Below are 18,116 nucleotides of genomic sequence, written 5' to 3' on the forward strand. Positions count from 1 at the left end.
ACTAACTAACTACGGAGTAGTTAACTGGCAAACTCCAAAGCCTTACATGATCGTTAAGCTGGATAAGACAACAAACAGCTATGAATTGTGAGCACTTTACAATCTAATGGAGCTTCAGATAAGTCATATAGCTGGATTAAATCAAAAGCCGCAACCTTGAGATCACACACATATTTCCTTGCGTCGTTCTATGGTCTCGGTTGATGGGTTCTTCATGTTTTGGTGGCGGGATATCGGGAAACGATTCGAATTGGAGGATAGTGTACGGGGCGGTTAAAGCGTTCGAGTGTCGGGGGAGTGTGGGTTTTATCTCGTCTTTGAGATTTGATTGTTGACTTCTCCGACGTAATGCAGGGGTTTCTTTTTGTTTGGTCATCGAGAGTGAACTCGTTAACCGTTTTTGCAACGTTGACTTGGCAACAGTACCAATCCAGGCTGCTATCGCGGGATCGGCACGAAATGCATTTGTTCATTGCGAGATACGACAACCCCTATGTGAGGTATCTTCGCAACCAGGAGAACGTTTCAGATAAGGAGCCGTTTTCTTTGATGGAGAATAGCGAAATTGGGCCATTTAGGACTGGCAACGCAAAGGCCGTTAAAGCGGTTGTTACTTTCATGCTGCAAGAAGGTAGATTCAGATTTGAAAGCAAGAAAGAATGGGATATCAAAGTTCCCTTCCCGCTAAGATTTGTGATATATATATGTGCGTTTCCGTAAGGAGTAATGCGGGGGACGTCTCTCCCTACTTTTGTGGTTCTCAACCGGCTAGACAGGAAATAGAAATTCCATTGGAAGCTTCGGTGGGGTTGCTCTTTCAGCCCATAACGCTTAAGCGTAGCTGACGGTGGAAGTATGCCCCGTTGATAGGTCCGCTAAGGCTGGAATCCAAACCGAAAAGAGGATGCCGGCTTCAGCATATTGAGGTCGTAATTCCAAACTTTATATCAGACTCATTTCTAAGTCGTGTGAATCCCATTTTGCCATCAAGACATTCAAGCATATCGTTCCAATAGGCCAGCCGATGGAGTGTGCAAAGCAATGTACATCATCATCCTCATAAGAGGCTTCAAATATGCTCATCTCGGAAGGACGATTTCGTTAACGGCTTCTGGTCAACCTGTAGATGAAGACCAGGTAGGATCAAACTCGTCAGTGCCGACATTCGTTGTCATAGGTTCTACATACGAAAATGCTTCAAACAGCTCCGGAGCAATATCGTACTGTTGCGAGAATTCCCCGGGATTCAACAAGGAAGGATCCATTGTAAAAGACATATCTGAATTTTGTTCCTTGAAAGGCGGCGGTGTGATGCTGAACGCTCCATGGGGTGGGAGCGTGTATGTAGCTGGAGAATGAAGCGTATGCTGTTGTGAATGTTGGTCTAACTGGCGGGCTTCGTGGGTGTGCTGCGATGTTAAACGAGACGGTATTGGTTGAGGATCAGGGTGTATTGGCTCCATAATATTGATATGTAGCTTTTGTAGTTCCTTTTCAACAAGGCCAAGAACAGTATTGATGACTGAAGAAACATTGGAGGCGTCGGTTAGAAAAAATCACATATTGTAAGAATGTTGACTTGTGGCATGCAACGTACCTGGATTCGCAGGTCGAACACGTTCTAGCGCGAGAATACAATACCTGAGCTTTTCCAAAGTCGAGGCTGAGGCATATTTTAGCGCTTGGATCTCCAGGAGAAATATTGAGGCTGCAGTATAAAGGCTGTATGCAAGAGAAAGAACAACATGGGAGTCCCCAAATGTCCGTCGGTAGAGGTCGTAAAGGGAGATGATGGACGTCGCCGAAGAAAGGCATTGAACCAGATGATTTGCGTTGTCTGCTGCGTTTTCGGAGCTCCTAAACGGTTTCGAGCAGAGAATCGGTCGGTGTAGAAGGATATTGGTGATATGATAGATACAACTATGACAAAAGTAAGAAGGGGAAGCAGCTCACTCATAGTGGGAAAGGAAGACTTACTTCAACGTGACAATATGACTTGGAGGGCAATACGCAGGGAGGTCAGTGACCGTCAGTCTTAAGAAAACGGGTAGCTCATTCCACCATTTCTGAAGATTATCGCCTTGTTCATGAACACAATTAAGTATTTGTGATTCGCTGCTTTGTCGAACGGGGTCGTAAATGTGTATTATTATCTGATTCAGAATCTCGGACAGCGAACACATCCTCATAAAGCAGGATGTTGAGTGGGCTTGCGTTGGTGGATAATGTGTGCCTTCCGGGAAGACGACTCCATGCGGGGTCCAAATTTCTATTTCAGCAGTGTCATCCACTGAATGAGACTCATGTTAACGGCCGAAGTGGAGTATATGAAGCATGGACGGGGTTTGAACTCACAAAGGATCTGAGGCGGGCTGACTGGAGTATCTTGAATTATCGGAGACCGCCCAAAATACAATGACACCAATTTGTCCCAAAAGTAGCAGCTCCAGAAGAGGCGATTCCGGATTTCCACATCTTCATCTGAGAATTGAATCGAGCCTGAGTATTTCCGACTATCAATCGTGATTCCCAAGTCTTCCACCAGACGAAACGCCATCCCACTATAGAGCCACGCCTGGGTCCTGTTTCCACGGCCACACTCCTGCGCACTCAGTAATAGCAAGGATTGCACGATTGGTATTTGCCCATTCCCATGTTTAAGGCTCTCATACAACCCATCAACTGCCCTGTTGAAAAATTGAGTGCCACCGTCATATGGATCCAGTAGTCGACTGATCTTTGGTTCGCTCTTACACCATCGGAGCGAATGGGACAGAATTGCATTCAAAAGGACATCAGAATAGTATGGGCCATTAATCTTCATATCACCTACTCCAAGCAAGGGTCATAAACATCGGTAGCTTCAAGGGATTTTGATCAAAGTTCCATAACTTACGGGTAAAAGCCGGTCGATAGACAAAATTGAAAAGAGGATGTATCCAGCACCAATGCGAGTCAAGGAGGTAATGAAAAGGTTCCTGGAGAAGATCAGTATCGCCGTCCCGATCGCGCAGAGCTATGGGAACACCCACAGGGATTGTTGCAAGTTGCTCGAATGCCCGCTCTCTCCATGCATTGTTAATCAGTCTCTCCTTTCGGCCGTCCATTTCCTGTTCTGCCTGGACGGGGTTCGATGCCTCTTGCGGGATTCCGCTCGGCAGTTGGAATAAGCTTGTCGGTCCATGGAAAGATATTCGCCCATCATCCTCCATTGTCAGTCCTTCAATATCTCGAGCCAAGTCCAAGGTGTCTTTCCCATCTTGCGGCGCACTTGGGTGCCGGGTTAATCGTTCTAATGGCGCGTTGATCTCGGGCTCCTCCACTTTCAGCTTTAGGTCAGCGCCTTCTTGCTCCCTGACCCGATTCTGTACCGCTTCTAGTTCCGCTTCTAATTCGGCGATTCGGTTCTCGAGGGACTTAGTATAAGACAGGGTGGGTGTCCTACTATCGTCAATAATCGGGACAGAGAACCCGAGAGTGAATCATTGGCATACAGGCTGTAAACGCAGACCTCCCCGCGCGCAGCACATCGGGAACATGAGGGGCTGGCTCCGTTGCATTTTACCTAGATTGCGCCGGAAAAACGGATCCAAAGTCAGCATGGGTCGTTTCCTTTCCAAAGACTTCCTCGAGGAGACTGGGTTCCAAACCTTGCGTTTCCGACATGCCTCGCAAGAAAAGGCGCTCTTCCTGGGAACCCCAGGCTTCGAATTCGCCTCAGACATTTGAACCGACGGGACCAACAAAGGGCGTGAAAAAGGTAGGCAGAGATGGTCCGTCGGCCATCTAGCAAGTACTAGCTACTGGCAGAATGTGCCTTTTCGCTAGGTAAAGGGTTCCAGTTGCGCTTGATCTTTGGGTGAGAGCTCTCGGGCGGGGGAGTTGCAAGTTCATCCGCTCTGGTCGAAGTTGAGTTTTGACTTTCTGGTGGAACAAAGTGAACAAACATCAAGGTGCATTTTGTCATCACAACTAATTAATACTTTTATCTAGAGGTTATGCGGTTTTATAGATCAAGGCGCTAGATCTAACAGCAAGACATGTTTTATAGTACATACAAATACAGATACTCGGCTGCAAAGATTCAATCGGCGCCAGTAGGATTGGGCGATCGTCTTGGGGTTGGTAGGGGGGAGCTTAACAAAACTGTTTCTCCAGCCGAATTAGCCAGTCATAGACATCGTTTATCTTCATTTTCATCTTGGCTGTCTTTCCATTCGGAGAGAGGTTCACATCCCAGCCCGGAGTGTGGTCCAAAAAGCCCTGCGTCTTTTCGCTGTTCCTGGCTATCTGGCCGGTGAAGTCAACATCAACACTCCCGTCAGCCAAGTTTTTCGGGCCGATCACGAAGATGAGGTTGTACTTCATTATCTGCGCTTCTCTAATCTTCTTTGCTAGAGAGCGTGCAGACTTATCCACAGTTACGTGGAAACTTGGCTGGAGCGGTGATAGCGGTTGGGATGGAGCTTCCAGTTCGTTTGCTTCATGGAAAGGAATCCTTTGATAGCCGCACATCTTCGCAGCAGCTTCATCAGCGGCTTTCAATACGTCGTCGTCCTGATTCACAGTCAAAATTATGGCTTGGCGGGGTGAAAGCCAGAATGGCCATCGGCCATTATAGTGCTCAATCAGAAGCGCGAAAAAGCGCTCCAAGGACCCGAAAATCGCCCTATGTATCAAGACCGGCGTGCCCTTTCCATCAGTTGAGGCATTGTAGTCCTCTTCCCCTTCCGGAACCATATACTCCAAGCCAAACCGTTGGGGTAGGTTCATATCCAGCTGAATTGTGGATAGTTGATGGAATTTCCCATCAGAATCTTGAAGCTGAAAGTCGATCTTGGGGCCATAAAAAGCCCCGTCGCCCTCGTTGATTTCCCAGTTCCTTCCACTCTTTTCCAGCGCATCTTTAAGTTGCTTTTCAGCCGCGTCCCATAATTCAAGGCTTCCGATGAAATCCTTTTCCGGCCTTGTAGAAAGGACAAGCTTATATTCTCCCAACCCAAATGTCTTCATAACAGTATCGGTGAATTTCAACGCTAATTGGATTTCTCTTCCGATCTGCTGGGGTCGACAAAATATGTGGCCATCGTCCTGGTGGAATCGGCGAACGCGCGTCAAACCCGACAAGGAACCGGACACTTCATTCCGATGGAGAGGACTGAAATCCGCATATCGAACGGGAAGGTCGCGATACGACCACTTCTGCGATTTAAACAGCAAACAGTGGCCCGGACAGTTCATCGGCTTGAGTCCATAAGACTCGTCCTCGCCAATCTCGCCGTGCGTGGTTTCCCCTGTGGCACCGCGACCACGCACTTCGTACATATCATCCTTGTAGTTCTGCCAGTGGCCAGACAGTTCCCACAGAGATTTTTTGTAAATGGTTGGTGTCAGCACTTCTTGGAAGCCATACTGCCGGTATTGTGCGCGAAGGAAAGCGAGAAGTTTGTTGAGTATGTGGGTGCCATTGGGCTGGAAGAGGGGCGATCCGGGACTGTACAAGGAGGTTGCAAAGAGATCTTGGGCGGCTCCGATAGTTCGATGGTCCGGTGCGGGAGTCGAAGCGGAGGGCGTTGTTCTATCGCACGGCTCGGAGGGCTTGGGCGCGGTGCAGGAGCACGCTCTCGTGGTGGAAAGGGGCAGTATGCGATGAGCTCCCCATTGCGTGTGCCGTTGAGCAGTTGGCCGAGTCCGTACTGAGCGCAATGCTCTGGTGGCCACGTTCAGTCGCCGCATGCGTGCAATGGACTCTTGCCCCGAGGATGAAATCCCAGCTGGTAAAGGGTCTGTGAGGTTTGGTCAACTGGTTAGAAGGAGTTGACGCATCTTAGCCAATTAGAGCGTCTGGAGCGTTGCTTATTCATCCAAATGGAATTTAGTCTCGAGCAAATAATCAGGGGCTGCAAACAGTGCAAAACCACGCTGGATTTTGAATATCGCGAATCTGCTTGACCATCTCAACTGGCCTTCTTTGTTGATCATCTCCTGAAACCGATGGCAGATTGCTGCACTTCCGATGTGTGAGAGCATCTGCAGGACGCCTCCAGGCGAAGGTGGAGCGCAGCTGGAATGGAACCTTGACCTATGGGAGACAGGGGTTCTTCTGGCGGAGACTGGCGCTTCTTGAACTCTCTCCCGGCATCGTTTACGAGGATGGCGCCGGCTGAAAGAAAATAACCACGCTGATATCCATGGGCATGGGAACGCCCAGCGCCGTGGGACAGTCCTTGGACCTGCAGGACATCCTCCCACAACACAGAAACTGCCGCAATCCATTCATCTAACCGACCATCACGGTGCCAGAGGCCCAGAATCCAGGCTTTCGAGATATCGAATGCGGCGTCTTCCAGCTCTGTCGGTCTGGCGCCGCACTCCACTTCTTGGCACAACGCACCTTTCGCGGAAATCCTGAGAAATGCGTTGTTGCGTCTGCACATGCATGTTCGTCCTCACAGTTGGCCACGCTGTCAATGCTTGCTGAAAGTATATGGCCAATGGCCAACACTGGTATCGTCATGGCGTCCCGCCGGACATTTCGTTGTTATCAGGGGCTTGCAGTCACTCCCGTATTCTTTGCCCATAAAGCTTGCTTGCTGTGGCTCTCCCCCACCCTGCATGGAAGTGGCCGGGATGGCGAAGCTTTCTTGCAAATGCGAGACTCGAGCGGTAGTTATAATAGAAACTTCATGGTCCCGCTCCGGACAAACTAAATCATGAAACAGCACCTATCTTGACACCGTTGCGTTTATCCCTTTTGAGGAGAGCGGATTGATTGTTAAAAATGCCGTTGTTTGAGAATACCCTTTTGAGAAATATGCAGTCCACGTTGAACGATACCTGGCTGAAACTTTCGTGTCAAAAGCCTGCTGTTTTTGTCTTTGGTGTTACTGTCTTTCTTTCATGGCAATTAGTGAACAGGATCTTTTTTAGCGTCAAGGCCCCGTATGCCGGCTATGAATCATCGTGGGAGCCGATATGGCTGATAAGCCGTCGATGCTCACATGAAGCCCCTCGACTTATACAGGAAGGATACCGTCGAGTGAGTACAGGCCTGCGGGTCGGCATTCCATCTCGCAAATTGAAATGGTTAACACCTATTCTGGGCTTATAGTATCGAGATGCAATGTTCAAAATTGCAAAACGCAACTCCGACCTTTTGGTGATTCCTAAGAAGTTTGTTGAGGAGTTGAGGAGCCTTCCTGAAGAGCAAATATGTGCCATGGAAGCTCACATTCGGGTAATGTTGCTATCCTCTTAGTGACAAACGGAGGCCTAGAAAACTTACCAGATGGCCACAGACCCTTCTCGGGCCCATTACAGGGACAGATATCTTACTCAACGGACATCTCCATAACAAAGCCTTACAAACAAGGTTGACCCCCAATCTTGGATCTCTCGTCCAGCCGTTGAAAGATGAGCTTGACTATGCCATCAGCGTGGAGCTTCCTAACTGCAAAGGTATTTACCGCTTAGTATTCTGATGGGGGGACTTTACGGCTGATAGGCTTTCGAGTACAGACGAGTGGGTTGAAGTACAGATGCACGGCATAGTACGCCGACTCGTAGCAAGACTCTCCGCCCGTGCTTTCACTGGACCAGTTGCCTGCAGGGATGAAGATTGGGTAATGACCAATACTATGTATCCGGCGAATGTTTTTACAACCATTGGGCCCTTGCGTCTGTTCCCGTCCTTTATGCGCTCGACCGTTGCGTTGTTCTTGCCTTCTTACTGGCAGCTTCGCTCCAATTTCGCCACGGCAAACCGCGTATTGGTTCCCATTATCCTGCAAAGACGTCGCGATGAGGCCTCCGGGGACTTAAATTACGAGAAACCCAAGGACCTGCTCCAATGGTTAATGGACCTTGCCGAGCCGAATGAAGCCGCACCACACTTGCTTGCTCATCGCCAATTGGCATTGAGTCTCGGGTCGCTGAATACAACAACCACGGCCGCTGTGCAAACTCTGTACGACATTTGCGACCATCCCGAATATCTTGAAAGCCTGCGGACGGAGGTTCTCGGTGCTCTGACGGCTGACGGTGGATGGGACAGGACGACAATCACCAAGCTGGTTGGTCTTGATAGCTTCATGAAAGAATCGCAACGAGTTAACCCGCCTAGTTACGGTAAGTTAAGAAGACACTTCGATTGCAAAAATTAATCGACCCTAATATCAGCTCAATTGGTCTGTAGTGTCCTTCAATCGAGTTGTCCGCAAGTCTCTTACCCTCTCTGACGGGACACGACTCCCAAAGGGAACACATTTCGGTATGGCTTCGTATTCAATACTCCAAGACCCTGCCATCATTGAGAATCCACATGAGTTCGATGGTTTCCGGTACAAGAGAATTCGCGAAGACCCCAAGGAAGCCAACAAACATCAATTCGCCTCCACGGACTCGAACAACATCCATTTCGGCCATGGCAAGTACGCCTGCCCAGGCCGATTTTTCGCATCCCAAATCGTTAAAATGATCATTGGCCATTTGATCTTGAAGTTTGATTTCAAATTTCCTGAGGGCCAGGGTCGCCCGCGCAACTTGAGCATTGATGAGAACGTGTACCCGGATCCATCTGCAAGGCTAATGATGCGACGACGTCAAATGGTTTATTAGTGTTAGCGTATCTAGTTGGTATGAATGATGAAATTTTGGACTCTTTGAAATGGTCTTATATCTCATTCCGCGCGCATGCCGTAACTAGTCCCGGGGATTCGGCTAAGGGCCGCCGGGAGGATGCGCGGAGTTGCCGAGCGCAGGACAGAATGTGCCGACTAAACAATCTCGAGAGAAACAAAAACAGCTGGCACAGATTCGTGCCTGAAATCAATCGCGGTTGCAGCTCTGATCTAATTATTCCCCGTCAAAAGTGTTCCTTACAAGCAGTAGTCGGCCGCCACATGTTGCAACGAGGCTCGATGCCCTGTTGTTCAACGGACCGTGACACAAGACGCCGACTCTGAAGCGACATGCCAGAAACACCGCAGTTTCGATCTCAATCATTTCACTGGATCCGTATTACCTGATCATTTCTCAGCTGAGCGGTGGCAGATACATCAGTATACAGGGAATTAAGAAACGCTGTCAAACCCCGCATGTTAACCCCGGGCCACCACATCCTCTAAGCTCGGCTGTCGCGCATCATGGGGCCGATGCATCGGTACAAATATCGCTGATCTGCCACTGGGGGATCCAGCTCTCAGCTACTATAAGACCCAACTATCCTAATAGCTTTAGAGCCTGGATAGCTTTCTTCACTGGCCTGTAGGTACTAGTCGCCATCTGACCCTCTTATATCAACACTTCCATCCTTCACCATTTCCATAACCTTTCAACCCAAGCCTACGAACCAAAGGCCCCGGAGATATACCAGCATGGCACCAATCACTCCCCCTGCGTCGTACGCTGCTCTTCCCACGCAGCACATCAAGCTCTCCCATGTCCCTGCTACTTCCCCAACACCGACACCCGTCCTCCTCCTGACACTCAACCGGCCTGACAAACTCAATGCATTCACACCTCTTATGTGTGACGAAATGGTGTCGGTATTCAACACGGTCGATGTAGATGACCGCGTAAAGGTTGTCGTGGTCACAGGCGCAGGAACCAAGGCGTTTTGCGCCGGCGCCGACTTGGAGATTGGATTTCCCAAGGGCAAGGGGAAGAACGGCCGTCAGAACCGAGGAGATGTCAGCAGAGTCAAGGATCATCGAGATGGGTATGTTGTATCCCTTTCCTTCACTCCCTGGATATACCCTTGATACTAACCCATCTGCTCACACAGTGGCGGCAAAGTCTCTCTCGCAATCCACAACTGCCGCAAACCTACCATCATGGCCTTGAACGGCTCCGCCGTCGGCATCGGCATCACCATGACTCTCCCCGCAACTATCCGTCTCGCAACCGCCAACACCAAAATCGGCTTCGTCTTTGCCCGCCGCGGCCTCATCATGGAAGCGATATCTTCCTTTTTCCTCCCACGGCTCATCGGCCACTCTCGCGCCCTCCACCTCACCACCACCGGCGCCACCTATCCCCCCGACCATCCCCTTCTGCGCGACTTATTTTCCGAAGTTCTCCCCACCGCCCAGCAAACCATGGATCGCGCTCTGGAAATCGCACAGGACATTGCGGAGAACACTTCTACCGTCTCGACATCGCTCATGCGGGATCTGATGTATCGTGGGCCCAGTAGCCCCGAAGGAACCCACCTCCTCGATTCTGCAGTCATCTACAGCCTGTTCGGAGGCAAGGACAACGAAGAGGGTATCAAGAGCTTTTTTGAAAAGAGAAAGCCTCAGTTCAAAGCTTCAGTGACGAGTCCAGACGACATGCCATCAATTTATCCCTGGTGGGACCCCATCGATCTCACGCCGCGGTCGGAGAAGGCTAAATTGTAGAGTGTAGGCGTTAGCATGTAGTGGGGGGCAAAGGGCGGGCAACGGTGAACTTTTGTGGCAGGCCATTGATTTAACAACCCTGGATTATATTCAATAAATATCGTTCAAAATACATATATGCAGTGTTTAATTTTTCTATCAAATATCAACTTCGAATGGTCTAAAGTGGCGGGGATCCGAAATAATAATAAATTTTAGTCGTCCTTTTATCTTAAAGTCACCTATTGCGATGCGTTAGCAAAAGCACACAAAACGGCTTCACCACCTCTACGCTGAGATTCACTCACCAATTCCTCGGAAGACGTAGGATGGATAGCAACACAGCTATCGAAATCCTTCTTGGTCGCGCCCATCTTCACGGCAACACCAAAGCCCTGCAACATCTCGCCGACGCCTAGGCCTAGAATATGTAACCCAACGACTTTCTCTTCGGGTCCCGCACAGATGAGTTTCATCTCAGTCGGGTTATGAGCTTTATCTTCTGGAGGCATTACATCGTAAAACATGGCGGTGAATTTGGTGTGGTAGATTTTGAGGTTCTCCTTGCCGTATTGCTGTACGGCTTCGGGCTCCGTTAAGCCGATGGAGCCAACTTCGGGGTGTGAGAATACAACGGTGGGGATGTTGTCATATGAGAGCTTCGACGATTTGAGCTCTGGAGGACCGAAGAGGCGGTTTCCAAGCTGGCGGCCGGCGGCAATGGCAACTGATACCAATTAGTCAAACGAATTTGCATACGTCTGTATTATTTTGGGTTGACATACCTGGAGTCAACTCGGCTTTGCCCGTAACGTCACCGAGAGCATAAATGCCTTTGACGGAAGTGTTTTGGAACTCATCAGCCACAATATGGCCACTGGGCATTTGTTTGACGCCAGCCGCCTTGAGGTCCAGATTATCAACAGCCGGTGCGCGACCAATAGCCCAAAGCAACTCGTTGACTTCCATCTCACTTCCATCGTTCATTGTCAATTTGAGCAACTTCTCCGCCCCTTTACCCTCACGCAGAAGCTTGACTTCCTTGATCCCAGCGAAATTTTTGTGGATCTTCATCCCTACATCCTCATAACGCTTCGTCATGGTATGCTGAATCATAGGATCAAACTTCCGCAGGAACGTCTCGTGGCGACAGAACAAATGCGTCTCCACGCCGGCGGTGTGCATCACACCCGCCAATTCCACACCGATGTATCCGGAACCGACAACGGCGATCTTTGGCGGCAGATCCTCGATCTCGAAGAAGCCGTCACTGGTGATGCCGTGCTCAGCACCCGGGATATTCTTGGGGACTATGGGGTATCCACCAGTAGCGATCAGGATATGTGGCGCGGCGAAGCGAACCGTCCCACTGCCATCTTGCAATGACACTTCGAGCTCCTGCTGTCCGACAAACTTGGCCGTTCCATGCACGAGATCAATCCCTTCACGATTCCAATTTCGCTCGTAGATACCATTCAAGCGCTCGATAACGGCGTCGCGCTTTCGCTTAAAAGTACCATAGTCCACGGAGATATTTTTGGGGATATCATACCCATAATGCACACCGTCACGTAGCGCTTCCGCAATGGACGAGAAGTTCCATGTCATCTTCTTCGGGACACACCTAAATCCCACTCTCGTTGTCAGTTATCCCATCCTGTTGTAAAGAAGTTGCAAATCGCAAGGCAACACCCACCCAACATTGACACAGCACCCTCCCGATCTACCGTTCTCAATGATCAGGGTCTTCGCCTTGTACCACCCCGCAGCACGCCGCGCCGCACCACTCCCTCCACTCCCTCCACCAATGACAATATAGTCATACTTCTTCACCTCACCGTCAATCGGAGCCATTGTGTCTGATAACTCTTTCTTTGCACCGGGAGCCGGCGCACTCGAGATATGACGAGTAACGGATTTGAGACGGTTCGAAGTCGCCAGCGTTCGCGGTGATATACTGCTGCTACTCTGGACAGGAACCAACGGCCTGGTTCCGTGGGTTCCGTTGCTCAGGAATCGTACACGGGAGCCGGCGGAGAGAGAGCAAGAAAGGGTTCTAGAAGAGATCGACGTGTCCCTAAACAGGCGGCTACTTCGAATTAATGTATTCGAGGGGCGAGGGCAGGGGACAAGCATTCCTCTCCTACGCTGGGGTCTTGAGCAGGGGGGGGAGGGGGGAGCGCTTTTCAAGGGGACTGCGGGGAGGAAAAATCTCGCAGGAAAAGGCTAGGAACGGAGAAGAGGACGGGGCGGAAAGGAATGGGGGTGAGATGCAGCGAATTCGAGCTTCTGCACAAATTGAAGCAAAACTGGAATTAATAATGGAATTCTGGCTGCCGTCTGCAATTGAGCCCACAACTTACAAGCAACAGCGGGTTTGCTTGACATCACCAGCGATTCTCTGACTAATGGTCGGTTCTAGTCCCCGGAAATTAGTCAGCTCGGGAATTTCGAGTTTGATCGCCGATCGGCTGGAGACTTATCGGCAGCGACCAGCACAAGATGATCCAATTGTTTTAATCTACATCTTATACAAAACCCTTCCAGAAAGCCTTCCTAAACATATACATGCAGGGCATGCCTTATACTCCGTGCAGCACGCCAGAGTTGCAAAAGGCGCCGAGTTCGAGCTAACAGAACGGGCTGCTCCTCGGGATCGGGGTATACGCGACCAAACGCTTTTTATCGATATGTCTGAAGAGCGAAGGGATTGTATTGATAGCTGGGGGGGCACCCAAAAAAAGGACAAAAAGATAATGCTAGGCAATCATGCTAAACACACATTCGGCCGCCAGATCAATGAAATGATTGCTATACATAAGAACAGGATGCAAAAAAAAAACGACACAAGGGGTTTCGGAGATCGATGCAGTTAAGGAAACGGCTTTCACAATGCAAATAACGAGATCTTGAAGTGATTCTATAAGTAATGACAAAAGGTCAAGGCGCAGGAAGGCAACAAATGGCCGGCATCTGTCGCCGCACTTCAAACCTGCTATGGGCACTGAGATCTTTCACGGGTATTCAACCCTTCAGTGGCGGCGAAGAGACGGTTTCGTCACTCTTGCGTTTTGTTGCCGGGCTATCTTGGGAAGGGCGCCACTTGAGACGGATTATCGAGTAGCGGACTGCCTGGCACTGCGTCAAGAGCGACCTTATGAAGTGCCGGCTGAGCATGGGCCCCCATTGTGCCATTTTTTCGTTTGTACACGGCCTCTTTAACCCATGCAGCGACTTCTTCATCAGCAGTGTCAAAAGACTCCGCGGGTAATGTGCTCTTCCCCGGTTCTTCTTTCGCAAGAGTTTGGGCCGCTGCGCCCCCTTCCACTCCTCCTTCGACTGAAGCAGGGGGCGTCAGCAAACGGGCTACCCAGGGATGCCGGAGGAGGGTAGCATAAGAAGGACGCAGCGAAGCGGTTTTGTTGAGACAACATTGAACAAAATCCCTAGCGTCGGGAGAGTACCCTTCTACCGGCAACGTCGGTGGGTCTCCTTGAACGATAGCCTTGAAAATGTCTGGTCAGCGGAGATATACGATAAGGTGAAAGAGTCCAAAAGGTCAACTTACATTCAACTGGCTGAAAATATTATTGTAAGATTCGGGAGGATAAGGGTAGCGTCCAATAGCGCATTCGACAATGGACAGTCCCAAACTCCAAATATCACTTTGCACGCTGTACGATCCGCCATCGCTTCCAGCAGACGGGGCTCCACCAGCTATCCGTTCCGGAGCCATATAACTTTGACATCCGATATTTGTCTTGGCGATACTCGCGACCAGGTTTCCGCTGACACCAAAGTCACATATCTTTACTTGCCCGCGAGTATTAACGAGGATATTGGTTGGCTTGACGTCACGGTGTATGATATTGTGCTCATCCTTCAACGCCTTTAAACCCATGATCGTCGAAAGGGCAATCTTCCTCAGGATATTCTCTGGAACACCGTCGCCATATAGCTTTTCCATAGAACCACCATCCATGTATTCGACGCAAATGTACACCGCGCCCTCCGAAAGAAGGCACCGTAGAAGTCGATAATAAATGGCGACACACAGCGATGCAGGATATCCAACTCCATAATGATGGCAGAGAATTTGGCCTCATCCAACTCCAAGCGAATTTCTTTCATTGCCATGACCACGTTTGACAGCTTGTTCGGTTGGTTCTCCTCTAGCACTGGGCCAGTATCAGACTGATGCGATGCCATAGACCCTCTCAGTCCAACGCCAGGTTTTCGAATGCGCGGCCGGCAATGGCGGACTTTGTAAACGGTACCATAATTCCCTTTGCCCAGCTCATCCAACGTCTCCACGTCATCCAGAGAGATATTGAAGCTGCGACCTCCGGTGAAATCGATACCACCACCATGGATGACCGCTTTATCCTTGAACTTGATTGTGCCCGTCTGGGTGTCGATGATTTCAGAGTATTTAGTGAACCCAGACTGCGTCTCCGCGAACTGAGCATTTGATTGAGCCCCGGACACATTTGGTGAACTGGCCGGTGCTTTGAATGTCGGCCGGGGTGGACCTCCAGCATCAGAAAGTTTCATACCTTGCTTCATGCCACGCTTCGCCGCCAAGCCGCCTGGCTGGTTCGGAGCCATTGATGGATTGCGTCCGACCACGGCTGGCATGGAGGACCAGTTTCCCGGCGCGGGTCGTCCCGTTGGCGGGAGCCTTGCGTTTGACAGCCCACCGGGCAGACGACCAGCGAGCGTAGGCGTTCCTCCTAGGACATTAGGGTTTATTCCACCCATCAACGGACCCTTTGCTGGGCTTATCACTGGACTTGTTCCTCCCGCCCCACCGCTACCTCGAGGGGTCTGGGTTGGCCGCGCGCCCTGTCGTGAAAGAGAAAACGCCTTCATTTTCGCCTGTATGTCCTCCGTCAGACCGCTCGACTGGCCCGCTGCAACGCCCGGACCGGGTCTTCTGGCTGCATTTATGTGCCCAAGAGGGGTCGACGACGGGGTCATGGGGTGCGAAACGGTCCGAAGGGACGGGAGTGCTGTGGGAGCGACCATGACATTCTCGGGCTGGTCCAAGGGGCTCTCGGCTGGGCTCGTCAATGGGCTTTCCTCCACGGAGTCAGCCTGCCTGGAATCATGGTCAGGGCCCTCCCTAACCTCCTCTGTAGCCTTGCTCTCCATCGATTGATTGCCCGGGGGTCGAAACGACGGCTCGGATTGGAACCGAACGAAGCGGTCTCCTGCTGGTCGCGAACGCTATCCACAGCACATGAACTCGTGGGAGGGTGGTTCCGGCGGGTTCGGGCTGTTCGATTCGGTAGGACGGCGCAAGATCGGTGAAAGGGGATTGTGGATCGCAGACAAGACGTAAGTAAGATCACTGATGAGAGTCACTAGACGGGCGAGTCTGGGGTTGGGTTCGAGGGGTGCAAAGCCCCACGTTCTCGTCAGGCGGGAGGCGCAGGAAACGGAGTGAGAAGGCGCAATGCGAAAGCGAAGGGCAAACACAACAGAGAGAGGAGGGAAGGAGCGCGAAGGAAGAAGGAGCGGGATATTTCTGAGTCGTGCCTTCCACTTTTTCGGGCGAATTTGTTTGCGCTGAGCTGGGACATGGCTTCTTGGGGAAAGAGCGATTGCCTGGTGTGGCGGCGGGAGCTCTCCTGGACCAATCACGAGCAGCCCCGACGCCACAGCTTGCCCAAAGCCGGCCAATCAGGGGCGAGAAACGCGCAGGCTTGCTGCGGGGCGGCCTATCAGGCGGGAGGATTACGCTATCCATTTCCAACTCAATCCGGCGTGGCGAGAAAGCCTGTAGTCGGACCTTCCAACTCTTTCGCGGTGTTCCTGGCGGGATTCAGGAAGGAGCTCTCTTCGGATCGCGGGATTCCAAACGGCCAAGTTGGCAGCGCGCGCGTTTGGCGGGACACAGAAAACAGCCACCGGAGCCGCCGAGCCGTGGCCGAACTGCCTTGACAAACTTTGATTGCTCGTTCCTGTTGGCATGCGGGGGGGCGACGAGAGCTACGGTGTCCTTTCAATCGTCCATCGGGCAGTCCTGCTTGGTTTGAGTTCTTCCCAGTTTCTCCCCAAAGATAACCACGTGCTGCTCCGTCGCAAGGTACCGACAATTTCTTCACGGTCCCAATCCTCCGCCGTTTCCATTCGCCATGCCCTTCGTCTGCTTCCAAGGCAGGTCGGGATGAGGAACTTGGCAGCCGTTTCAAACCCCGTCCAGCGTCAGGCCTGGATGATGCCCGTTCCCATGAGCGCATCGCACGTATCTCAAACCCCGAGATCAGGAGAGGATGATGTGTGCGCGCATGAGCAGGAAATGCAAGAATCTACGCTTTCGTTGTAGATAAAATCTACTGAGATAGCCGCTTGGCCGTATTGGTTGCCTAGGCAGTTGGCAAGCTTTCATTGCGGCCCGGGAATCCAAAAGGCATTGAAACAAAAGAAGTCAGGTATCTGTGTTTCATGGCTCAAACATGCGAGCTGATTCATGCTTCCCGTCGAGCACAAGAGGGAACCTTGGGTCGTGATTGTTCTGCCTGCGAGATATGAGACAGGAACGCCATCTGACGTCAGATATTCTGCAACGACCCTAAAGAATTACGGGGATAGAGCTTGTGGACAAACTTGGGAGGACAAACAATCCAACCCGAAGCTGCCATATAAAGCCTCTCGAGCACGAATGTGGAAAATACTTGAACCCAAAACGCCTGAGATCACTTTCTGTCGTGCACCTTGCAATCCACTACACTACACCTGCCAAGACGACTCCCGCTGCGATTGCGCAATCAAGAAACCAAGAAGGAAACACAGAGTCAAGGTTTGCTGAAAATAAAATGATATCTACCTATCATCGCGGTCGGTGAAATTGCACCATGATTTTCCTCCGACCTTGATGAGGGTTGTGGGACAGGAACCCGCATACCTCCTGCGAGCCAAAGCTTCGAGGGTTGGCAGCTCCCAACCAAATCTCCAAACCTCACCGCAAACTTCGTCTTGGCTCGGGATGTCTCTAATGATCGGTCTGTTGACTCTGTTCATCTCCTGCTGATTGCATTCTAAAGAAGATTCTCTTTGTTTCCGAGCGGGGTGACTAATGGTCTTGGCATGCGAGATAGACTGGTCATGTGACACAAGCCCCACTGATAAGGCCGCTGTGGCTTTGCAGTGGCTGAGACCCCACCATTCCTTGGCGGACGGGTTTATAATTCTCCGGCCAGGCACACCCCGGAATGCAGCGCGCTGATTGGCCGGGAAGTGGTTCGAGATCAGGTTTCATGTCGAAATGAGCCACCGCGAGCCAGTGTCGTCACCACCAAAGCCAGGTCTTAGAAGTTAGGTATCATGTCCCACAGACAGACACGGTGGTTTCAACGGAGGCGGCGGAGGGAGCACAGAGGGAGCAGAGGACGGAGGGAATGCCTGGGGATTGCTTGTAAAGCTGTGAATACAATAGTATCTCCATTCTCCATCCTACGCACGCTTGGTGACCGAAGCTGCATGTCAAAGAACCGTGGATGATATCATCCCACAACCCGGCCACAAAGCTCTCTGCCACCGACCAAGTTCTTGTGCTGTGAGATTCCATTTCATTGGTGCCATCGCCTCACCGTCATCATTGCGGCCCGTTGTGGACGGAAAATCACATCCTCTGCCACTTCGTGAAATCTCCAACTCCTGTCCTACCCTTCACAACCCAATTTATTGGCCCGAGCTGGACGCTCTGCAATCCATCGATTCGATTGTCAACGC

The 18,116-nt window shown here is 51.0% G+C and overlaps 6 protein-coding genes across 6 annotated transcripts; 2 read left to right on the forward strand and 4 right to left on the reverse strand.

Annotated features, from left to right (window-relative positions):
• Positions 1 to 1,115: 1,115 nt before the first annotated feature.
• Positions 1,116 to 3,666, reverse strand: UREG_02867 (uncharacterized protein; the record flags this gene model as incomplete). The annotated part of the gene is made up of 6 exons (XM_002543305.1): positions 1,116 to 1,522; positions 1,598 to 1,920; positions 1,978 to 2,066; positions 2,378 to 2,829; positions 2,897 to 3,441; positions 3,566 to 3,666. 6 exons carry the CDS (start codon positions 3,664 to 3,666, stop codon positions 1,116 to 1,118), a joined length of 1,917 nt encoding a protein of 638 aa, XP_002543351.1.
• Positions 3,667 to 4,137: 471 nt separating this feature from the next.
• Positions 4,138 to 6,517, reverse strand: UREG_02868 (threonyl-tRNA synthetase; the record flags this gene model as incomplete). Its single annotated transcript, XM_002543306.1, has 3 exons — positions 4,138 to 5,786; positions 6,083 to 6,163; positions 6,286 to 6,517. 3 exons carry the CDS (start codon positions 6,515 to 6,517, stop codon positions 4,138 to 4,140), a joined length of 1,962 nt encoding a protein of 653 aa, XP_002543352.1.
• A 264-nt stretch (positions 6,518 to 6,781) lies between these two features.
• UREG_02869 (uncharacterized protein) lies at positions 6,782 to 8,616 on the forward strand (the record flags this gene model as incomplete). Its single annotated transcript, XM_002543307.1, has 5 exons — positions 6,782 to 7,039; positions 7,112 to 7,237; positions 7,299 to 7,458; positions 7,519 to 8,127; positions 8,195 to 8,616. The coding sequence occupies 5 exons, from the start codon at positions 6,782 to 6,784 to the stop codon at positions 8,614 to 8,616; spliced, it is 1,575 nt and encodes a 524-aa protein (XP_002543353.1).
• Positions 8,617 to 9,374: 758 nt separating this feature from the next.
• Positions 9,375 to 10,400, forward strand: UREG_02870 (Akt3-1 protein; the record flags this gene model as incomplete). Its single annotated transcript, XM_002543308.1, has 2 exons — positions 9,375 to 9,718; positions 9,785 to 10,400. The coding sequence occupies 2 exons, from the start codon at positions 9,375 to 9,377 to the stop codon at positions 10,398 to 10,400; spliced, it is 960 nt and encodes a 319-aa protein (XP_002543354.1).
• A 206-nt stretch (positions 10,401 to 10,606) lies between these two features.
• On the reverse strand, positions 10,607 to 12,233 carry UREG_02871 (glutathione-disulfide reductase; the record flags this gene model as incomplete). Its single annotated transcript, XM_002543309.1, has 4 exons — positions 10,607 to 10,621; positions 10,688 to 11,106; positions 11,165 to 12,003; positions 12,076 to 12,233. 4 exons carry the CDS (start codon positions 12,231 to 12,233, stop codon positions 10,607 to 10,609), a joined length of 1,431 nt encoding a protein of 476 aa, XP_002543355.1.
• A 1,170-nt stretch (positions 12,234 to 13,403) lies between these two features.
• Positions 13,404 to 15,533, reverse strand: UREG_02872 (MAP kinase kinase PBS2; the record flags this gene model as incomplete). Its single annotated transcript, XM_002543310.1, has 3 exons — positions 13,404 to 13,718; positions 13,948 to 14,192; positions 14,435 to 15,533. 3 exons carry the CDS (start codon positions 15,531 to 15,533, stop codon positions 13,404 to 13,406), a joined length of 1,659 nt encoding a protein of 552 aa, XP_002543356.1.
• Between the last annotated feature and the right edge of the window lie 2,583 nt (positions 15,534 to 18,116).

Source organism: Uncinocarpus reesii, genomic scaffold (assembly GCF_000003515.1).
Source record: "Uncinocarpus reesii 1704 scaffold_1 genomic scaffold, whole genome shotgun sequence".
NCBI classification, from domain to species: domain Eukaryota; kingdom Fungi; phylum Ascomycota; class Eurotiomycetes; order Onygenales; family Onygenaceae; genus Uncinocarpus; species Uncinocarpus reesii.